Source organism: Macaca mulatta, chromosome 3, assembly GCF_049350105.2.
Source record: "Macaca mulatta isolate MMU2019108-1 chromosome 3, T2T-MMU8v2.0, whole genome shotgun sequence".
NCBI lineage: Eukaryota > Metazoa > Chordata > Mammalia > Primates > Cercopithecidae > Macaca > Macaca mulatta.
In genome coordinates this window covers 168537970-168560570 of record NC_133408.1, presented here as the reverse complement: position 1 = coordinate 168560570, position 22601 = coordinate 168537970, and the positions used below count along the sequence as shown (strand labels likewise).

Genomic DNA, 22601 nt, shown 5'->3' with positions numbered 1-22601 from the left:
TGCCACTATGCCTGGCTAATGTTTTATTTATCTTTTTTGTAGAGACAGGGTCTTGTTATGTTGCCCAGGCTGATCTCGAACTCCTGGATTTAAGCAGTCCTCCCGCCTCAGCCTCCCGAAGTGCTGGGATTACAGGCATGAGCCACTGTGCCCGGCCTAAACTATTGAATTGTACACTTTAGATGGGTAAATTGTATGGTATGTGACTTATATCTCAATAAAGTTGTTACCAAAAAAGGGGAGTGGCCTGAGATCACCACTGGGTGCCAGGACACCCGGTGCCCTGAGAGGGCCCCAGCTGCAGATCCACTGGCCTCTAACTAGCCGCTTGCATTGGACGCTCCTACTTCCCATTACTTAGCAGCAGCAGCCGCCATTCCCACGGCCTCGGCCCCTGTCTAAGGTCCTGCTTGCCTCCAAACAGTGGGGTGGGACTTATGGTGGGTGAGGCCAGGCTGTTGTCCAGAGGCCTCTTGGCTAGTCTTGACCCAAGTTCCTGAGAGATAATGTCTCCTCTGGCCAACCAACCGGGGAAGGCAAACATTGGCAACTCAGGGCCTGACTGCTAAGGGAGTCAAGAGAACAGCTGAGAGGTGCTGAGCTGCCCCAAAGCATAGGGCCCTTGGCAGGTGTGGGCTATGCCCCTCCTCACCCAGCCCCCAGGCTGCTCAGCCCCAACAGGCATTGTCTGTTGGAGATCTGAATTCTGCAGCCACAAATCAGGATCACAAGAGCAGGGGCCAAAGCGGCTTCCGAGTCTCAGGACCACCCCCCAACCCAATTCCTGGGCACTGCATGTGGTTTGAGGCAGTTGGAGGCGAGACCTCTGTGTGTGTCCATCCAAATAACCCTCAGGGCCATTCCTCTCTCTAAAAAAGCAAGGGAGTGCAGAGATGGTAAAGCCCAGCTCCCAGGGCACTCCTAGCCTGGCGCCCCAGGAGATAAGCCTGGATGCCGTAGCAGAGGGAAGACGCAGTGCTGTGGAAACCATGGAGAAGCTGAACTTCTCAGTGTGCAGAGAAGCCATTTGGAGGGTGTGGGGCAGGTGCAGGGGCTGAGGGGGGCAAGCAGAGGTCTGCGTTGTGGTGGAGAGTCTAGGGCCCACCAGAGTTGGGATGGAGAACCAGCTCCTCTCCTCTGCCTGAGCCTCTTAAATTCTCCAAGTCCTGGGTTTGGAGTTTCCTGGGGACCATCGTAGCACCTACCTCCTAGAGCAGCTGTGAGCACAAATCACCATCATCTGTGTAGCCCACCTGGCATGGGCCTGGCACCCCTTGAGCACTCGGCCCAGGAGTCATTATCACTGCCCTATTGGGTGCAGGGGGGGCTCCTGAAGCCGGGGCTGCCACAGGGGGAGCTTTGTGCCTCACAACTCTAGGGGGCCTTATTCACATCATAGCCGTTGTGGATCTGTTACAAAACTGTCTCAGCCTGTGGGAGTAAATTGTCTTGAGAATTGGAGTCTTCGAGGTCTAAATATGTGCTGCCCAGTACGGTAAGTCACTAGCTACACATGGCTAGTTACATTAAAGTAATGAAATTAATTAAAATGAAAAATTCAGACACTCAGTTGCTCAGGTGCCAATAGCTTTATGTGGCCATTACATTGGACAGCACAGATCTAGAACACGTCCATCATTGCAGACAGTCCTACTGGACTGTGAGAGGAGGCACTGTGGAAGCTTGAGAGTAAGGCCAGGAAGGACAGGAAGAGCTGAGGTGGGAAGAAGAGAGAATGCCAGGTGGGGGGCACACTTCCCCAAACCTCTTAGCTTCTCCAAACCCTAATGGGATCCCCAGTGGTCAGCCTTTGAGAAGTCAAAAGGGATTAAAGAAGCCCCAGGTGAGAAGAGGCACGAGGCTCTACTGGCAAGTTTTCCTCCAGCTGCAGAACCTCCAGGCTTGGGGGGGTCACTGTGTGAGTGTCTGGAAACCTCCTGCCCAGCCCCCAGGGGCAGGCTGTGGCATGGGGTTCAGATATGCAATGTGACTGGGTGCAGTGGCTCGCACCTCTAATCCCAGCACTTTGGGAGGCTGAGGTGGGAGGATAGCCTGAGTCCAGGAGTTCGAGACTGGCCTGGACAACATAGGAGGAGACCCTGTCTCTACAAAAATAAAAAATAAAAAAACTAGCCAGGCATGATGACACACACCTGTAGTCCCAGCAACTTGGGAGGCTGAGGTGGGAGGATTGCTTGAGCCCAGGCGGTTAAGGCTGAGATGAGCTGTGATTGCACCACTGCACTCCAGCCTGGGTGACAGAGCAAGATCCTCCCAAAAATTAAATTAATGTGTGTGTGTGTGTGTGTGTGTGTGTATATATGTTTAGTAAACTTTATTTTATATGTATTACATATATAAAGATATATATCTTTATTTTATATATATTTATTATATATAGTGCAATACATTTTTTATATATATAGCAATCTGAGTGCCTTGGTCTTTCTATACTGGAAACAAAACAAAAAACTCACACTCACACACACTCCTCAAATCCCAGCAGGTTCCATCCAGCAAGGAAGTATTGGGTCCCAACCCTGCATATGACCCGGCAGGCCGGCCGGGCGTGTGGATCGACATTTTGTACTTGAGTGGGCAACACTGCAGCTTGGCACCGTGCCTGGAATGCAGTGAGGTGGACCTGTGGGGCATTTTAAGGACGGGCAAACGAAATCCCTCCCGGGAGGGGACTGGTGGGCTACCTAGTCTGAATTTACGAAAGATGTCGCCGGGCTGTGAGATATGAGTTGTGGCATTAGAATCTCAGATTTCTGATAAAAAGCACATCCCCCCGCCCACTGTGGTTGCTCAGCTGGCCCGTTAGCTGATTTCATTTGTCACAACTGTCGTGATTTAAAAGATATCAAATGAAGCAGAAAAATCTAATCATTTACTAATCCCTTCTCTGCCTCCCTCCCCACAGTGACCTTTTGCTTCCAGCCACCAAACTCAGAGAAAAAACCAACCTGCTACGTGAGCGGTGCACCCCAAAGGCAGTAAGAATGGGAGTCACTTATGCTGGGGCTCCTGTGTGCCAGGCACCACACGCACAGGAGCGAACCAGCATATTAGGTTTGCCCAGTTGAATCCTCCCAGCTTCAGGTAGGGAGTATTACTTCATTTTACAGATGAAGGGTTTGGGCTTAGGGGTGGTTAAGTAACTGGGTGGAGCAAGTGGGTAAGGTTAGCATATCAGTTGAGGACCCAGGAGGAAACAGAATTCCCCCAAAAACAATTTAGCTAAAGAGAATGTGAAGAAGGAGCTGTTCACAGATGTGCAGACATGGTTATAAGGACCAGCAAGGAATGTTGAGGCCTCCCAGGGACTAACAGTAGCAGGAAACCACTGTCACCTCCCGGGCTGAGGGGACAAAGGGGAAGGAATAGTGTAACCTCGGGAGCCCAGGCAGAGCAGGAGGAGGGTGGGGAAGAAATACGCCAACCATTCTCCCTCCTGCCCGCTCATCCCCTGTTGGGGCCTGTCATTTGCGGAACCAACAGGAAACCGGAAGGCATGAAAGCACAGAGTGATGCCTTCTGTAGGAGACCAAGAGGGACAGGGAATAAATGGCAGAGGAGGAGAGGAGGGATAATGAGAGGACACTCAGCGCAGTTAGTAAGTGGTAGCACAGGAGTTGAATTCGGAACTCACTGACTCTGAACTCCACCCGACTGAGCATCGTATGCTGCTACTGCGGCCATATGCCTCCCAGGGGTTCATGCATCACGGTAAGGGAACCAGCAGTGTCCCCACAGAGGGGCTTCCAGGTCAAGCGAGAACTCAAGCCTGGACCCAAGCCGTTCCTTCCTTCCTTCTCTAGCCAAATCCCCTTCTTCTAAAGAAAGAGCTGTTTCTGGTCAGAAAGGCTGCACCAGGGCCCCCCACCGCCTAGCAGAGAAAAACAGACCAGATGCTTATTCCAAGACTGACATTTGTGTGGACCTGAGTCTGGTGCTCATGCTGTTCCCTTTACCAGGAGTCTTGTTTCCCGGAAGGTTCAGGGCAGGAGCCTGTCTCATTCGCCACTGTATCCCTGCATCGAGCACAGTGCCTGGCACCCAACAGAGAGGCACTCAGTGATCATACTCAACTGTGGAACTCAAGTGCCTTGCAAATAACACCCTTTCCTCGGGGCCCTGGGCTTTCACTTCATAGGGTGAGTTTTCCAGAAGCTTCTTTACCTTCTGTTGCAGATTTTTAAAAAATGTTAATATTGACATTTCAGTTTGGACCTTAGAGGGAGATGATGATTATGACAATAAAAATAATAACAGATTGCGGTGCTTAAAATGTGCTGGGCATTGTAAAAAGTTTTCTGTGCGTATTATCCCACTTAACACCTGTGCTGGCCACCTCTTAAGCAAGTCCTCTCAGTCGTACCTCATTCCAGTCGTATCTCATTCCAGTCGTACGCAACTTGCAAGCAGCTCCACACAGTGCATCCTGACAGCGTTTCTCCTCAGGTCCTGGCTGCAAATCTACCTCTCTCATGTTGGAATTTCTCTGATGCACAGCATTGGATACACTCGGGAAACCACGTGAGCACTGGCTCATGCATAACTGGGAGCAGTCAACGCCCTGGGGGCCTCCCAGTGCCAATGGCTTCTACTGCCTGCCTCCCTTTCATATGGCTCCCCCAGACCTGCAGGACTGGACGCTGATGCCCACCACAGTGGTCGGCGCCATTGCATAATGCACCCTTGTATTGGCTCTCCATCCTTCCCAGTTTCACACTTCCCATCCTCCCTCCTGCTCCTGGGGATCATATTCCAAAATCAGCCTGCATACAAGCCTTTATTTATCTCAGGCTCTGATTTCCAGGAACTCAGGCTAAGACAATCGTTTTTTGTTTGTCTGTTTGTTGTTGTTTGTTTTATTTTGTTTTTGAGACAGTCTTGCTCTGTCACCCAGGCTGGAGTGCAGTGGCACGGATCTCGGCTCACTGCAACCTCCACTTCCCAGGTTCAAGTGATTCTCCTGCCTCAGCCTCCTGAGTAACTGGGATTACAGGCGCCACCACACCCAGCTAATGTTTGTATTTTTAGTAGAGATGGAGTTTCACCATGTTGGCCAGGCTGGTCTTGAACTCCTGACCTCAGGTGATCCACCCACCTCAGCCTCCCAAACTGCTGGGATTACAGGTGTGAGCCACCGTGCCCAGCCTAAGACTATCCTTAACGACAGCAATGACAGAGGTGCTCTTATTACCCCCGTTTCATAGGGGAGGACCTGAGACTGAGGTTCAATAACTTGCCAAGATCACATGGCAAGTAAGGGGCAGAACCACTGGAAGTTAAAAAAAAAAAAATGCTCCTCTCAGGGACGGGGAGAATGATTTGCCAAGAGATTGTAGGAGGATTTCTGGCAGCGTCCGGTGCTCGTTGAGGTTTGTGGCCACGAATCTTAATGGAAGCAATGGAGTGATGAGATGCTGTCCAGCAACACTCAGGGGCTCTGATAGAGGCATGAAGAGGGCAGGTGGGGGTGCTGGGGTGTGGGACTGGGCAGAGCAGGGGGTGAGCTGGGCAGGAAGCAGCTGAGAGTCACAGTGACCAGGGAGGGCGAGGAGGCTTGGACTTCTCATGACAATAACTTTTCCAGGGAGAAGGCCTAGTAGGTCGTGCCAAGGATAGGTCCACGCTACTTGGCTGGAGGTCAGTGTGGACAGGCCTGGCCAGCCCCCAGGATCCTAAGGACCTCAAATTGATTCCATTCTCTACAGCTTATTCCCACTGTGACTCTGAGCTTATGCTAAAAAATTGTGCTGTTTATTTGAAATTCAAATTTAACAGGACGTTCTGCATTTTTATTTGTGAAATCTGGCAACACTATTCCCCTGTAAACCAGTAACACCCCCCTGCGTAGCCATGACCTCCTCTTCCTCGCAGCTCTCTTCACGTCCCCAGCACCACTGCTCTCCTAGTGTCCCAAACTCGGCCTCCACTATTCCAGGGGACCCAGCCAGTCACAGACTCCTGCCCGTCCTTTAGAAACCCCCCCCTTTCTCCAGCCCACGGGACCCCTGGCTCCATGCCTAGATAACTGCTGTCACAGCCCCGATGCCTCTGTCTGCATCCAGCCCCCACCAGGTGAATATTCCTCAAGCGCCCCCTTGACCATGCCACACGCTGCTTCAGCCTTCAATGCCCCCCACTGCCCATAGAAGAAAGTCCTAATTGCAAGGCTTCCAGCAGCCTGTTCCCATGGCCTTCCCACGTGGACCTTCTGCAACCCACCTCTCTCCACCCTGTCCTTGTGCAGGGAGGACCCTCACATACTCCCTCTCCTTCAGGTGGAAACCCACTTTCCCATGAAGACCCAGCTCAAAGGACTCATTGTCTGGAAAGGTCCCCTGACTGCCCAGCCTGGACGGGCTTCTGCTGCCTCCTGTGCCCTCCTCTGGCAAAGCACACACTGCAGTCTTCCACACCTCCTCTTAATTTGCCCAATGGTTCTTACATCTTGTGGTAGCTTGGCTATGAGCTTATCTTCTCAACTAGATTGGAGGCTCCCTAAGGGCAGGAAAAAGATTTTGTGCCTGTTTCCCTATGGTCTCTGGCTCAGTTCCAGGCCAGAGCCAGTATTTGCTGACTTGTGCATGGGTTCTGCACTCCCCTGGCCACTGTCAGAGTGAGAGGACAGGCACCCCTGGGCATGTCCCCAGACTCGTTGACCCTCAGGTGGCAGGTTGTGGCTGTGGGCCACAGAAGGCATGCAGGAGGTGGTGTTGAGGCTGGCACATGGCTGACCTGGCTCACAGTGCAGGCAGCATGCTCCTGGCTTAGGGCAGGGTCCTTTTGGGCATGGCTTCGGGGTGCAGGTGATGGTCCCTTCCTGTGGGAGCAGACTGAGGTGGCTGCACAGGCCTCAGAACCCCAGAGGGCAGGGCCTCAGCCAAGGCTGGGACATGTCAGAGGGGCAACAGGATGAGTCGGCTCTGAGGGTGCGGGCTACCCTCTGTGTGAAAGCAGAAAAGAGACATCCTGCCCCAACTCGAGTCGTCTCTTGATTTTTTTTTTTTTTTTTTTTTTTTGAGACGGAGTCTCACACTGTTGCCCAGGCTGGAGTGCAGTGGCGCGATCTCGGCTCACTGTAAGCTCCGCCTCCTGGGTTCACGCCATTCTCCTGCCTCAGCCTCCTGAGTAGCTAGGACTACAGGCGCCCGCCACCGCGCCCGGCTAATTTTTTGTATTTTTAGTAGAGACGGGGTTTCACTGTGGTCTCGATCTCCTGACCTTGTGATCCACCCGCCTCGGCCTCCCAAAGTGCTGGGATTACAGGCTTGAGCCACCGCGCCCGGCCTGTCTCTTGATTTTTTGTTTTGTTTTGTTTGAGACAGGTTCGTAATGTATTGCCCAGCCTAGAATACAGTGGCTTCATCATGGCTGACTGCAGTCTCCACCTCCCCATGTCAAGTGATCCTCCCGCCTCAGCCTCCAGAGCACCTTGGGACTACAGGCGCTCACCGTCATGCCCGGTTAATTTCTTTTTATTACTTTGTAGAGACTGGGTCTCCTTATGTTGCCCATGCTGGCCAGCTTCTGGACTCAAGCGATCCTCTTGCCTGGTCTTTCCGAAGCCCTGGGATTACAGGCGCAAGCCACCACCTGGCATCCTAACGCTCTTGACCCGGGAAAGCATCTCTTTCAGGTGCCAGTCCCACCGAGAGCGTGGGCTAGGGAAGACCTGAGGACCCTTCAGAGCTGGGAGGAATCGGGGGCGGGGCGCGGGGGGAATTTGGGGTTGAGGAATTACTATTTCCCTGTTCCAGACTGCCGAAGCAGCCCAGTGGTGGTCTAGGCCACCGCGCTGTCTGGCCCAGTGCTCAGTCCAGGTACGTAGTCACCGCCGGTAAGTGCCGGCCGCCTTGGGTGGTCTCCCCGGGCGGGACCTGCGCGATGCAGAAGAACCCAGCGCAGTCCGGGCAGAGCCAGCTTTGCCCCGCCGTCCGGACCGGTGCTCCAGGGCGCAGCCACGCAAGCGCACCGCAGACAGGTGGGTACCCTCAGCCGCGCGCTCCTCTCCGCGTCCCAGTCCGGTGCGCCCCGAAGGTAGGGGGAGCGGTACCCGCTGCTGCCCAACCCCAAGTCTAGGGCTCCACCAGGGACCGCGCCCCTCAGGCACCTGCGGGCGGAGGGATGAAGACTGGAGTATGGCGGGTTCCGCGTCCAGCTGTGCCTGGAGACCGAGCTCGGGTGGGTGCCTACAGCAGGGTGCGCCCCGCCGACCTGGGACTTCCCAGGCTCCCCTCACGCCCCATCAGTTTGGGGTGCTGGCGCCCGACGAGCCCCAAGGCCCAGGCGGCGGAGTCGGTGGGGGGCGCAGTCTCTGCTGCTCTCCCCTCGCCATCGCCCAGGATGGGGGCTCCCGGGCATCCCGCTGGAGGCTGGCTTGGGCCACTGAGGAGCGAGGCCCGATCCTTACTTTCCATGCACTCACCCACGCTCTTATCGGGCCACCCTCACCCTTTCGGGAAAAAAAAAAAGGTTGAGGTTTAAAGCTTTCATTCCCCCCCCCCCCCGGGATCTTCAGGCCAATGGCAGGAACTGTGCAAGAGTTTGCGGGAAGACGGTGTCAGGTAGAGGCTCCATCTGTCCCTGGGCTCGCGGCCGGGAATGGTAGACGTCGGCCCCCCAAGCAGCGGAGAAGGATGGGGCGCAATAGTTCCTGGGCTGGTTTCTGTAGGTCCTGTCCCAGAACTTAAGAAGACAACAATGAAGAGGCTAAATGTGGAGGAAAAGTGAGACTAGTGTGGCCGGGATGCTGGGGGAGATGGCAAGGACCAGCGCTGGCCTCGCGCAGTTGTCTCCGGACCTGGGAGGGGCGGAGCGGGTACCCGGGAGCAGAGGCGGGAGTGGGGGACTTTCCCAGCCTCGCAGCCACGCTGGGCACAGCAGGGTGAGGACCAGGGTGCTGCTCCTCCAGCAGCAAGAGGAATGGTCCAGAGGCCATCCCTGGGGGTGGGGGTGGCTCCGCGGGGCTGGCCCAAGGGGTGTGCCCCAGGGGAGACAGCGAGAGGTGTGGGGGCAGAGGGAAGGGGGGAGGAGGAGCGGAGGGGAAGTGGGGAGCAGGGGCAGAGGACTGGGGTGGGCCTGGGCCTCCGCGGACCCAGTCACCAGGGCCCGGAAGTGCACCGGCTGTGTCCATAAAAAAAACTGGCAAGACCTCCCCTCCCCCTGCCTCCACCCTCCCCCTACCCCATAGCTGTGGGGCCTGGGGCTGGGGCTGAGGGGCTCCAAGAGTTTAGGGAGGCACTGGGTAATCACCCCTTTTTACCTAAAGGCCCTGCTTGGGGGTTTTCCCCCTGTACCCTGGTCTTCCCCCACCCTGCCCCTGGGAGGAAGCTGAAAGAAACTTCTTCCTGGGCACCTGTTGCCCCAGAGCCTCAGCCTGTCTGGACCAGGCGGGCAGCAGGGCCGGGGGTGTGGGCAGCTCACCCGGAGGGGTGGGATTTAGGATCAGGCCCAATGCAGTGAAACCTTTGTCCTCTGCCTGAGCTGGGTGTGGGTTTGCAAGGAGACATGTGACCCAGACCAACCCTGGACACAGCAGGGCGCCTGCTGTCTGGCTACTCTTACTAAGACTGCTGTGGCACTTCCTCCCCTAGTGGCCCCCTGCTACCCAAGCCTTGCAGCTCCTGGAGTGACGGGACTGTCTCCTGGGACTCCACTGGGGCCCTGGGGTTGGCTGTGAGATTTTACCAGCCCATCAGGAGCACTTGTGCATCCCCTCCTCATATTCCAGATCTGGGGCTCTCCCAACAAGTTTATCTGCTTTTTCCCTGGAGCCCCTCCAGTCCTCCCTGTTGACCCACCTCCTCCCCAAAGCCCTCCCAGGTTAGTCCAGCCACACTCAGCTTCCCACATTTGAGTGCTCATGCACCCACAGCTGACACAGCCCATCAGGCACTTGCCTTGTGCTCTCAGCCTGCTTCACACAGTGTGGGGCTCTGCCTTCCTCAGCCAGGACAGGGCACATCATCTCTCATTTTCCTGGTACCCAGCACAGCTAGGCTAGTGCCCCTCAGAGCAGGTATGCACCGAGGATTGCACACTGGACCCTGGTTCCTCCTGTCCCCAGGCTGGGCTGGCAGGCAGGGGCCAGGCTGGGCATGGGGAGGTGGCGGCTTCCCACAGAGGCTGCCGAGGGAACTGGAGCCCAGCCCCTCTTGGGCCACAAGCCCTTCCTGCCCTCAGCCTTGCTACCTCTGGCCTCTAGGTGTGTCATCAGAGTTCATCGTGAACACCCTGAACGCCGGCTCGGAGGCCTTGTCTGTCACCATTGATGGCCCCTCCAAGGTGCAGCTGGACTGTCGGGAGTGTCCTGAGGGCCACGTGGTCACTTACACTCCCATGGCCCCTGGCAACTACCTCATTGCCATCAAGTACAGTGGCCTCCAGCACATCGTGGGCAGCCCTTTCAAGGCCAAGACCACTGGTGAGTGCTGGCTTCGGGGAGGCCCATCCAACCTGCAGCCCAGCCCAGCCTGGAGGGCTCCGGTGGCCACGCACATCCAGACCATAGTCTGACTCCAGACACCATGGTCAGTTTACCAGGGCTAGAGGTGGGCCTGGCTCTACACAGCACACATTCTGTGGAGTCAGGCATGATGGTGTAAAAGTCCCATTCTTCCTCTCCATCGCGGCCCCTCACTCCTTCAGCTCTGGCCTGCGCTGGCTCCTCAGGCTCTAGCATCACTTTCTCCCCTCCTGGCTTCCCATATTCCTCGGCTCCAAGAAGACACAGTCAGTATTGAGCAAGCTCCCCTCTTGAGGCTGTCTGTAGGATGCGTTGGGTGGGTGTTCCTTTGTAAAGTGACTCTAACCCTGTGAGTTAGCCTGAGTTCCCAAAGCCTGCAAGGGTGAGGGTCACAGCATCTGAGGCCCCAGCCCTGGGGTGGAGCACCAGTTGGAGCTGGCAGCTCAGGGCCCTGGCTGGGAATGGGGCTGTGCTTCTAGAGTGGCCCTTGGAGGAATTTTGGGGGGAGCCGCGAATGCAGGCAGTGAGTCCCACAGGGTGGCAATGCTGACCGAAGGTCCCCTGCCTGGGGAAGAACAGGAAGCCCTCCTGACCAGGTTTGTGCCCCCTCCACCCGCCCCTCAGGTCCGAGGCTGTCTGGAGGCCACAGCCTTCACGAAACATCCACCGTTCTGGTGGAGACTGTGACCAAGTCTTCCTCAAGCCGGGGCTCCAGCTACAGCTCCATCCCCAAGTTCTCCTCGGATGCCAGCAAGGTGGTGACTCGGGGCCCTGGGCTGTCCCAGGCCTTCGTGGGCCAGAAGAACTCCTTCACCGTGGACTGCAGCAAAGCAGGCAGGTGGCGGGGGGAGGGTGTCTCCCAGGGTGTGAGCAAGAGGCCGTCAGGGAGCAGGGTGTGGGTCACAGTAGGGGACTCCCTGGTGTGAGCCCATCCCTCTGCCTCCCTCTCCAGGCACCAACATGATGATGGTGGGTGTGCACGGCCCCAAGACCCCCTGTGAGGAGGTGTACGTGAAGCACATGGGGAACCAGGTGTACAATGTCACCTATACTGTCAAGGAGAAAGGGGACTACATCCTCATCGTCAAGTGGGGTGACGAAAGTGTCCCTGGAAGCCCCTTCAAAGTTAAGGTCCCTTGAATGCCAAAAAAGTACCTCCCCAGCCTCAGCCCCCACTTCCAGCCAAACACATATTACACACACACACACACACACACACGTGCCACACCCAGACACACGCACAGAATCAGACACTACAAACACCTGCCTTGGGGGTGAAGTAAAGTCACAGCCTCCTCACCCCACTGTGCCCCTGGGGTTGGAGGACCTTGTCTGTGTCAGGACAGTGTCCCTCCCCGGGAACGTGACATGAGGGCAGACTGGGGCCAGGCTCAGGGGCAGAGGCTGGAACATGAGGGACTGGAAGGGGGCTGTGGGACCAGGGAAGCCTTGTACGTCTTCCCAGTGTGGTTTAGAGCTGCTCACCCTGATTCTCCCTGATTCTGTAAAATGGGGATGGAGGTGCCCCCATTCTTCATAAGGGAAGTAATAAGTGCTCATACCTCTGTGCCAGGCACCATGTGGTACTAACCCTTACAAACACTCCATGAAGTGGGTGCTGTTAGAGCTCCAGTCACAGCTCAGAAAAATCAGCCACCAAAAGTGAAGTGACCTGCCAGAGGCCCCAGAGCAGAAAGCGTGAGCTCCAGGATGTGCCGTGGCAACCCTGCCGGAGTCTGTGCTCTGAACCGTCCCACTACCTAGCCCCCTGCAGGACTTGCCTTCCAGAGGCACCCAGTCAACAAAGCCACTTTCCTTAAACCTGCCAGGAAGCCACTTTCCTTAAACCTGCCAGGAATAGCGCTGCCGCTTCCTTGTTCCTCTTCTGGCTGGCTGGCCCTGGCTTTCCTCTGTGACCCCAGATCCAGGCACTGAGGCCAGGTCTTACAGTGGCGTTACAGCCTCCCTGCCGCCTGTGGCAAAGGCTCAGGCCCACTAGGGGCCCAGACTCTGGGGCAGAGAAGCTGCCCTCTCCTTACTGAAGCTTTAAGCTCTGTGGAGAGTGGGCTGGGGAGACCTCAGTCCCTTCCTGGGCTAGGGGGAGGGGTAGCTTCTGACTTCTGGTCTTTATGGCAGGGAGGGAGAGCTTTGGAAGGGTTCACAGCTCCGCCCTCAATGTCCCTTTTTGCCTGTGAGCTTCGCCTGCGAGACCCAACCCTCTGCTTCCCAGCTGCAAGGAGGAGTTTCCCAGCCCTGTGGGCCCACAGGGACGGCTGTCCTCACTTCCTCCCTTTGGCCCCCTCCGCCTGCTGAGCCCAGGGCTCAGCCCTGCCCCCTACCCAGGCTCACCCCACAGCCAGGCCTGAGCTCAGGTGTGGGAATGGGGCTGAAACCAGCCAGTGAAGGGTGGCCTTGGCATTTGGGGCCAAGCCTGAGACTACTGGAGTGGGAAGGGGTGTTGAGTGGAGTCCAGGAAAGAAACTTATAGGTGGAGAGAGGAATACACTGGTCATGTCCATGATTTCAGAGATGAGGACTACTTATTATTTGTTATTTACTGAGCATTTACCATGTGTCTACCAACTCTAAATTCTTATATAATCTCACTTAATGCTTACTCAAGTCTATAAAGTAGATGTGGTGATCCCCAGTTTACAGATAGGGAAGTTGAGGCGCAGAGAAGTTGGTGGTCTAAAGCCACGTGGAATTGGCTGAGCAGGGATTTAAACCCAGCTCAGTCTGCTTCTTCTGTAAACCTGTGAGAGAGAGGAAAAATCCATCTGGAAACTCCAGGCGATGGAGTAACTTAAAGGGGCAGGGAGACTGTCCAGGAGCCCCAGAGGGGTGGACTTGGGTTTATTTTCTTTTCGGAGTCTCCTCCTGGATCTTAAGCGGAGACAGGGCCTGTACCCACGTTGGGCTTCCTGCGAGCTGGAGCTGCTCTCTGGGGTCAGGACCGGCCGGGGCCGGGGAGGGTGGAGGTATCCATGGGAAGCCTTTCCCATGGCGCGCGCGGTGGGGGTTTGAGCCCTGCCTGAACAAAGCCTGGGTGGGAGCGGCCTGTGTGTCCCCACCCCGCCTCCCCCAGCGCCTGCTGAGCCGCGACGACAGACGACGGCAAGCGAGGCGGAGCTAGCATGGCCGGGGCCGGGGCCGCTGCGCTGTCCCTTCTCCTGCAGCTCGGGGGCCTGGCGCTGGCCGTGGGCGCGGGCGCGGGAGGTGAGTCCAGGCGCGGGAGACCTGGGGTCCGGCCAGGTGCGCCCCCTGCCTCCTATCAGCCCGGCCTGAGGGGGCCGAGCGGGGCCGGGGGCTGCTTGTCTTAGCCCTGCCTGAAGTTCACACGCCTCCCTGGCCAGCCCGGTCCTCCCCGTCGGGGGAGCGAGCAGGGTTGGGAAGACCGCGGCCAAAGCAGGGGGTTCAGGAGCGGGGGGGTTCCTGCAGCCGGCGGCGGGAGAGAGCGCGGCTGCCCTGGCATCTGGGAGTCTGAAGTTAATTATTTGTCTTGACGAAGGAGGGGGAGAAAGCAGGCCCGCTGTGGAAGCTGACTTTGAGTCTGTGTCTGGCCCTCCCTGGAGCGGGACAAGCGGGAATGGAGGGCTCGGTGCCGGCAGGGGGCCAGGGGAGGCTGAGAGGGGAGCCCGGTACAGTTCCTGGGGGACCAGTCAGGTTTTTGCCACTCGGAGCTCTTTCCGCAGGTCTCTCCAGGCAAGGCTGGCCCTAGCTTCACCTAGGGGTACCAGAGGATCCAGCTTCTCCCGGACTCCTTCTGCCTGCCTGCTTAAGCAGTACTGGAAGAGGGGCCTGGGAGGAGGGGCCCTGGGCAGCAGGGTGAGGTCCCACGGGAGTCCAGATTGGGTAGAAGGTTTCAGATGCTGACACGCCCTTCGTGGCCGCCCTCTGTGTGCTTGGGAAGGACTGAGACCGAGTGCCATTCCGGGTGACAGGATGCCCAGTATAGGGATGGAGATGGGAAAGGGTACCTGGGGTTTGGGGGCCAGCATCTGCCCATGGTGCGGGGTCGGAGTTAGAATCCCTGATATGAGCGGGCAGTAGCGGGGCTGGAAAGGTGGGCGGTGCTTGTGATCCGTTCCAGCGGGACTTACTCCTGGGAGACTTCAGCTGTGTGATTCAGAAAGGTCGAGTGGAGAGAAGGAACGCAGATGGAGGCAGGGACAGGGCTTTGCCTTCTGAATGGAGAAGGTGGAGAGAGGAGAAAAGGGGGATGGATTAGGGGACAACTCAGACAATAAAAGAGGGGAGCTGAGTCCCAGCTTTCTGGCTTAAGTAACTGAGTAAGTGGGATGGCATTAACCAAGCCAGGGAACTTGGGGCAAAGCAAGTTCAATTTTAACCTAGAATCCCCTCCGCCTTTGATGGTGACAGTGAGTGACATTGTTCCCCTATCTCACAGGCCTAGTGTCTGTGAGAAACCCTTTTAAGCCACTCCAGGCCTGGCCTCACTAATGAGCTGCCATGGTGGGAAAGACCCAGCCCTCTCCCTCCTCCTCTCTCTGTTCCTGTTGCATCCCGCTCCAGACCCTCCACTTCCCTGCCGATCCCTGCCTGGAGGAGGGACCCATGTCTGCCTCCTCCCCTCCTGCCTTTACTTTCCTGGCTGCAGGAGAAGGATCAAAGTGAAAAGGTGAAAGTGACCATCCCCAACCCCAGGCCAGAGCTCAGAGGTGCCCTGTCCCCCTTTCCTGGACATAGTGTCTTCTAGAATCAGGGACAGGCTGCCTTCACTGGATCTGTTGTGTTCAAAGCTAGTGGAGGCCTTGCCAGCACCTTTCTCAAACCCTTCAGGAAATGCAGCCAAGTCCCACTTTTGGAGCCCACCACACCCAATGTGGGGGCCCCCAGGACCCCCTGTCACAAGCCTGGAAAACTGTGCTCAGGGTTGAGAGCAGGAGCAGGGGGAGCAGTTGTCCTTCTCTCAGCACTTTCTCCAAAAGTGATGGCTTTTCTGACAGGTGTAGACAGAGAGTCAGGGGATGGGAGCCGCTCGTGTTCTCCCTGAAAAGACTCCCAGCCAGACCCCAGGCCCCTGAAAGCAGCTCCACCTGGCGCATGTCTGTGGCCTTCCCCTGTGTTTCAGCCTGTGCTGGCTTCCAGGCCCTCCCAGCATGACATGTCAGCTTCCCAACCATCCCTGGCCAAGCCCCTGGCCCAAGAGAGGCGGGATGATCCTGACATGCTCACCATGGCTGGGGACATCAGCCGGGGCAGGCTGCAGAGCAGCCCTGCTCCAGAGACTGCTCCGTGTCCCCCGGTGGGCCGGGGGGCCTGTGGCTCACCCAGACAAGCAGGAGAAGCTGGTCTGGGCCACATTTGTCCACTCAGAACTTCCTTCCCCTTCTTCCATGCCCTCGCCTCCAGCTTTCACTCCCCAACCCTCACAGACCACATCTCCTTCCCTGGATGGTGGGCGGGCAAGTGGACAGGGTGGGGTGCACAGGATGACCCCCTTCCCCTGTGGGTCAGAAGACAGAACCCAGGAAATGTGGCCAGGCCAGCCCCTCACCCTCAGGCCCACATGGGATTCTTGTGCCCTTCAGGTAGGACTGTCCCCAAGGAGCCCCCTGGGCAGCAGACACCTGTCCACTCCTCAGCCCCTTCTGGGGACCCCCAGGAGCAGTGGCTCCCCCTGCGAGAGTGGCTGGGGCGGCTGGAGGCTGCAGTGGTGGAGCTCAGAGAACAGGTACCATGGAGACAGGGCTGGTGTGCATTGAATGGGGAGGGCTTCTCATAATGGGAAGGAGGGAAAAGTTCACCTTGGAGGGGGGTTCCTAAAATAGAGCTTTCTTTCATTGCACATGGAAAGGAAAGGCTCTTATCTGAACAATTTCCTTCCTTCTTTTCTTTTCTCCTTCCTTCCTTCCTCCCTCCCTCCCTCTCTCTCTCTTTCTTTCTTTCTTTCTTTCTTTCTTTCTTTCTTTCTTTCTTTCTTTCTTTCTTTCTTTCTTTCTTTCTTTCTTTTTTGTGAGATGGAGTCGCCATCTGTCACCCAGGCTGGAGTGCAGTGGCACGATCTCAGCTCCCTGCAACTTCTGCCTCCTGGGTTCTAGTGATTTTTGTGCTTCAGCCTCCTGAGTAGTTGGGACTACTAGTGTGCACCACCATGCCGGCTAATTTTTATGTTTTTAGTAGAGATAGGATTTCACCATGTTGGCCAGGCTGGTCTCGAACTCCTGGCCTCAGGTGATCTGCCTGCCTCAACCTCCCCAAGTGCTGGGATTATAGGTGTGAGCCACCATGCCCGGCCTGAACAGTTCTTAACATTTATTCTTTCATACAAATGAAGAACCTGCAGGCTATTTGTTTTGTCAGTTCATGTTTCATGCTGTTCCATGTATTTGGGAAATGTCATGGAATGTGCTCTGCATAAGGCATCATCAAGAAATATTTTGGATGGGTAAAGATGTCTTTAATTCTTGGGGCAAGGGTTGGGTCCCCATTTTGTCCAAAGAAGAGAATGGAGCTCATGCTCCCCTGAGAACGGTGATCATTTGAGCTGGATGCTGACTGAGGGGGACCCATCTCTGCTCTGGAACTGGCAAACTTCTTTCTCATCCCGCCTCATTTTCACACCCCTCATCTCTGCTGGAGATGGTGGGGACACTGAGCCAGTGCCTGCTATTCCATCTCCTTCCTCCAGAATAAGGACCTGCAGATGAGGGTGAGGCGGCTGGAGTCCTGTGAGTGCCACCCTGCATCTCCCCAGTGCTGGGGGCTGGGGCGTGCCTGGCCCGAGGGGGCGCGCTGGGAGCCTGACCCCTGCACAGCCTGCATCTGCCAGGATGGGACCGCTCACTGTGGCCCCCAAGCCCACCTGCCCCATTGCGGGGGTAAGTGCCACCCTATCCGCCCACCGGGGCCACCTAACGGCCTGCAGATGGCATGGGGTGCATGAGTGACACTGCTGTCTCCTCAGGCTGCAGCCAGAATGGCCGGACCTACGGCAACGGGGAGACCTTCTCCCCAGACGCCTGCACCACCTGCCGCTGTCTGGTGAGCTCCCAGGACCCACCTGGGATGTCCCTCACCTTTCTGCCTCTCTTCAGCTACCTGTCACCACAATGTGGCACTCCAGATGTCGCATAATGGGCTCTGCCTGCCACTCCCACACATTGCCACGGTGGCTTTCAGTTGATTTCAAGTAGGAAAAGGAGCTCAACACCCATGGACACTGGGGGGCCCTCAAGCCACTCAATTCAGACCTGGCCAACAGTGGCGTGGAGGGCAGAGAATGTATTAGGTTGGTGTAAAAGTAATTGCGGTTTTTGACATGACTTTTAATGGCCAAAAAACCGCAATTACTTTTGCACCAAGTTAATAGTTGCTTGTCCTCCTATGTCACCTCCCACTCTTCTACTGCCCATCTTCTACCTCGGAACCCCCTCTCCTGCCTGTTCTCCCTCTGCATCCACCTTCCCCCAGTCTTTCCTTCCTCTTTCCTCCACTGAGAAAGTCTTTCGTCTTCTTCCTAGGATCTCCCCTCTCTGGGGAATTTGCTGGCACCTGGAACAGATGGTTCCCCAGGGTTAAGAGCATCAGGAGATGATGGGAGTGGGGGCGGGATGTCTCTTTTCTGCCTTTACAGAGAGGGTAGCCCACATCCTCAGAGCCGACTCATCCTGTTGCCCCTCTGACATGTCCCAGCCTGGGCTGAGGTTTTGCTTCCAGAGGCCCTGTGCTCTGGGGTTCTGAGGCCTGTGCAGCCATCTCAGTCTGCTCCCACAGGAAGGGACCATCACCTGCACCCCGAAGCCATGTCCAAGAGGACCCTGCCCTGAGCCAGGAGCGTGCTGCCCGCACTGTGAGCCAGGTCAGCCTCCTGCCAGCCTCAGCTCCACCTCCTGCATGCCTTCTGTGGCCCACAGCCACAACCTGCCACCTGAGGGTCAACGAGTCTGGGACATGCCCAGGGGTGCCTGTCCTCTCACTCTGACAGTGGCCAGGGGAGTGCAGAACCCGTGCACAAGTCAGCAAATATTGGCTCTGGCCTGGGACTGAGCCAGAGACCATAGGAAAACAGGCACAAAATCTTTTTCCTGCCCTCAGGGAGCCTCCAATCTAGTTGAGAAGATAAGCTCATAGCCAAGCTACCACAAGATGTAAGACCCAATGAGCAGATTAAGAGGAGGTGTAGAAGGCTGCAGTGTGTGCTTTGCCAGAGAAGGGCACAGGAGGCAGCAGAAGCCCGTCCAGGCTGGGCAGTCAGGGGACCTTTCCAGACAATGGGTCCTTTGAGCTGGGTCTTCATGGGAAAGTGGGTTTCCACCTGAAGGAGAGGGAGTATGTGAGGGTCCTCCGTGCACAAGGACAGGGTGGAGAGAGGTGGGTTGCAGGAGGCCATGTGGGAAAGCCATGGGAACAGGCTGCTGGAAGCCTTGCAATTAGGACTTTCTTCTATGGGCAGTGGGGGGCACTGACGGCTGAAGCAGTGTGTGGCATGGTCAAGGGGGTGGTTGAGGAATATTCACCTGGTGGGGGCTGGATGCAGACAGAGGCATCGGGGCTGTGACAGCAGTTATCTAGGCATGGAGCCAGGGGTCCCGTGGGCTGGAGAAAGGGGGGTGTTTCTAAAGGACGGGCAGGAGTCTGTGACTGGCTGTGTCCCCTGGAATAGTGGAGGCTGAGTTTGTGACACTAGGATAGCAGTGGTGCCGGGGACGTGAAGAGAGCTGGGAGGAAGAGGAGGTCATGGCTATGCAGGGGGGGTGTTACTGGCTCATAGGGGGATACGGTTGCCAGATTTAGCAAATGAAAGTCTAGAATGCTTTGTTATATCTGAATTTCAATAAACAGCATGTCAGTTTTTAGTACAGGTATATCCTATTCAATATTTGGGATATTCTTATACTGAAAATGATGTTTTATTAATCTGAAATTCAAATTTTACTGGGCATCCTGTATTTTGTCTGGCAGCCCCACCAAGAGAGGAGTCTCAGCTGGTAGTTAGAAAGGTGGGACAGGGACTCAGACCAGTTGGGTCTGGAAATGCAGCCTGGGGTGTTGGCTGGAGAAGAGGACTAAAATCTTGAGGGTTTATGAATCTCAAAGAAAAGACACACAAAGAAAAGACACACACACACTCTCTCTCTTCAGGGCACGTGGTGCCTCAGGGCCACCGCTAGCCTATATAATGTCTTTGGTGAAATTTTAAAAGGCATCCTTTCCTCAAGACACTACTTCCATCTGTTGTAAAATAATGGAACTGTGCCGATGATGTGCCTGTCTGACACTTTACTGCCATCTGCTGGAAAGGTGTAGTAAATATTAAAATCGCTGATGTCCGTCACGTGAATGGTGTCCCTTTAATGTGGCACCCAGTCCTTTGGGTCTCTTACTTGTGGGCCAGGGCCTGGTTATCCAGGCTGCCCTGGGGCCACGGGGCTGGGGAAGCATGGCATCCAGAGCCCTGTGTCATCCACACCTGCCAGGTAAAGGAATCAGCCACCACCCATATCCCTGCTGCTGGGCAGACTGCCGGCCTGGCCATACCAAGCCCAAATATGGGGGCTAGGCAGGGCTGCTACTGACGCTGCCCAGGCATCAGGGCTGAAGCCTGCCAAGCCTGCAGAGTAAGCCAGCTCTGGCAATGGAGAGGGACGGAGCAGGAAGGGACGAGAAGGGAGAGCAGAATAGACAGAAAGAGGGAGGATGGTGTGGGGAGGGAGGGCTGGCTCAGTATCTGCCCTGCAGGCAGGGGCTGTGCAGTGCCAGCGGTTCTCATGTTCAGAGCTCAACTGCTTGGAGAGCTGCACCCCACGTGGGGAGTGCTGCCCCATCTGCCGGCCCAGTGACCTGCCCTGTCCTGCCCTGCCCTGCCATCCCTTCAACCCCAAGGGTCCAGTACCTACTTGGGGTCACGCCTTCCCTCAAGTGATGTTCACCCACCCTGCTCCCTGGTAACCCACTTGTCATCCTGCCAACCTTCACAGGCTGTGAGTATGAGGGGCAGCTTTATAAGGAGGGGAGCACCTTCCTATCCAGTTCCAACCCTTGTCTGCAGTGCACCTGCCTGGTGAGTCCACCTGTCCCCTCGGCCTAGGCCCTGCTCCTCCCTGGATACCTGCCCTGCCACTCCTCCAGCCCCCTCACATGCCTCGCAAGAGCTGGAGCCAGCTAGGCTCTCCCTCCATCTCTGCCCTGTGTCCCCCTTCTCTGAGGGTGCCCAACACCCACCCACCCTGCCCTCTGCGGGAGCCAGATCAGAAGCCTCACAGCCACTGGTGCATTACAGAGGAGCCGAGCTCGCTGCATGTCCCTGAAGTGCCCGCCCAGCCCCTGCCCACAGCCAGTCCTGAGGCCTGGGCACTGCTGCCCGACCTGCCAAGGTGAGAGCCCCTGGCCCTTCCCTGGTAGAGCCACAGGTAGGCTATCGTGCCATTTCTTGAATTCCAGAACCCACCTTGCTGGCCTCCGGTGGGTTTGGTCCATGGGGGAGCTGGAATGCCTGAGCTCAAATTCTGCCATTGCCATCTAGGGCTTGTGTGACTCTCTACCACAAGTTCCCCATGTGTAAGGTGCAGATAATGATATTCCATACCTCATTGTGCTGCTTAATAAATGCTTGCTTTCTACTTTGTGCTCCCCAATCATTAGACATGGGGTCAGCCCTCAGGAATGACCACTAGAGTGTGACACTGAGTCAAACACTAATGCAAAATCCTGTACCAGTCAAGGGCAGGAATAGAAGCAGGTACCAGCCACTGTGCAGATTCAGAGGAAGGAGACCCTATCCAGCCTGGGCACAGGAGGGAAAGCGGCCTGGAGGCAGCTGGTCCCCAGGTGGCCCTTAAGGATAGAGAGCAGTTAGCTTGGTGAAGGGCTGACGAAGGCAGTGAACCTCCCAGGAAGTGGGGAGAAATCAAGCACAGGTGTGGCCCTGACACTCAGGGTGGGTGTGTGATGTTGGCTGGGAAGGTGCGAGAGGTGACGAGGGGCCGGAGATAGGTGGGGCACATGGGTGTGGCCATGCTCTGTCCAGGGAAGACCAGAAAGGGTGGGCTAAGGAGCTGAGGCCTCACCCTGCCTGGGGCACTGGGAGCCACTGGGGAATCTAGGCAGAGATCTGACCCCATCTAGTCTTGGCTCAGGAGAGAGCCCTCAGACGGCATGTAGACAAGGAGGGCGGGCAGGCTGAGGCTGGGGTCTAGGCCAGCTCCTACCAGACCTCCCTCTGCTCACCCCCTCAACCCTAGGCTGCACAGAAGGTGGCTCTCACTGGGAACACGGCCAAGAGTGGACCACACCGGGGGACCCCTGCCGAATCTGCCAGTGCCTGGTGAGTCCTGAGGCTGCTCCTGGTCTGTCCCCTTCCCTGCCCTCAGGCCCACTGTATTCTTTCCCTCATACCATGGAATACTTCGCAGAGGTGTTGAAAGAGAACCCAATGGAGAAGACCTAGGCACTGTCTGCTGGGGGCTGGGCAGAGCTCATCTGCGTGCTCAGCTCTGAGCCCATTGGTGCTCAGCCTGGGTTAGTGAATGAACTCAAGGAGCTCAAAGGCTGGAGGAGGAGGCTGGGCAGGATATGGCAGGCAGCAAAAGCTCCAGGGCGGGAGAATCACAGTTTGACTTGAGACATCTAGAACTGTGCTGTCCAATTTACAGCCACTACTACATGTGGCTACCCAGCCCTTGACGTGTGGCCAGGTCCAAAATGAGATGTGCCATAAGTGTAAAATATATGCCGGATTTCAAAGACCTCCTATGAAATAGAGGGATGTAAAATAGTAATCTATTATATGTTGATTACATGTTGAAATCACAGTTTGGATATATTGGGTCAAATGAAATATGTTTTTAAAACTTAATTTCATCTGTTTTGTCTTCATGGTGGGGGCAGTGTTTACTTATGCCTCAAAGGGCAAGTAGGGTTTGAGCAGGGAAAATGAGGGGAAGGTACCCCAGATATAAGGAATAGCCTAGGGGAGGTAGGAACATGTAAGCCGTGATGGCCAGGTGGGCACCTGAGGAGGGCTGTGTTTCATGGGAGCTTCCTGACAGCCTGCTAAGTACTAAGGACTCTGTGCGAAGGCTACAGGGCACCCAACCCCAATGCAATTGTTACAGGAAAGGGGTCCCAATCGAGACCCCAAAAGAGGGTTCTT

General features: G+C 56.2%; 2 protein-coding genes across 3 annotated transcripts in view; both read left to right on the top strand.

Moving 5' to 3' along the window:
• Window positions 1–7887: 7887 nt before the first annotated feature.
• Window positions 7888–11737, top strand: LOC100429203 (filamin-B). The gene is made up of 4 exons (XM_077997283.1): window positions 7888–7999; window positions 10223–10441; window positions 11108–11317; window positions 11436–11737. The coding sequence occupies exons 1-4, from the start codon at window positions 7903–7905 to the stop codon at window positions 11621–11623; spliced, it is 714 nt and encodes a 237-aa protein (XP_077853409.1). The 5' UTR covers window positions 7888–7902; the 3' UTR covers window positions 11624–11737.
• A 1768-nt stretch (window positions 11738–13505) lies between these two features.
• KCP (kielin cysteine rich BMP regulator) overlaps window positions 13506–22601 on the top strand; it is a 34277-nt gene continuing 25181 nt past the window's right edge. Inside the window, exons 1-8 of one of the 2 annotated variants that reach the window (XR_013415518.1) lie at window positions 13506–13702; window positions 16039–16181; window positions 17139–17328; window positions 17415–17491; window positions 18224–18308; window positions 20428–20510; window positions 20730–20823; window positions 21691–21773. Coding sequence is in view for 1 of the 2 variants with exons in the window: in XM_077997281.1 (XP_077853407.1) it covers window positions 13621–13702; window positions 16039–16181; window positions 17139–17328; window positions 17415–17491; window positions 18224–18308; window positions 20428–20510; window positions 20730–20823; window positions 21691–21773 (837 nt within the window). In the remaining variant the exon portion in view is untranslated. The remainder of the gene's footprint in view (window positions 13703–16038; window positions 16182–17138; window positions 17329–17414; window positions 17492–18223; window positions 18309–20427; window positions 20511–20729; window positions 20824–21690; window positions 21774–22601) is intronic. The other variant, XM_077997281.1, reaches the window with a different exon arrangement.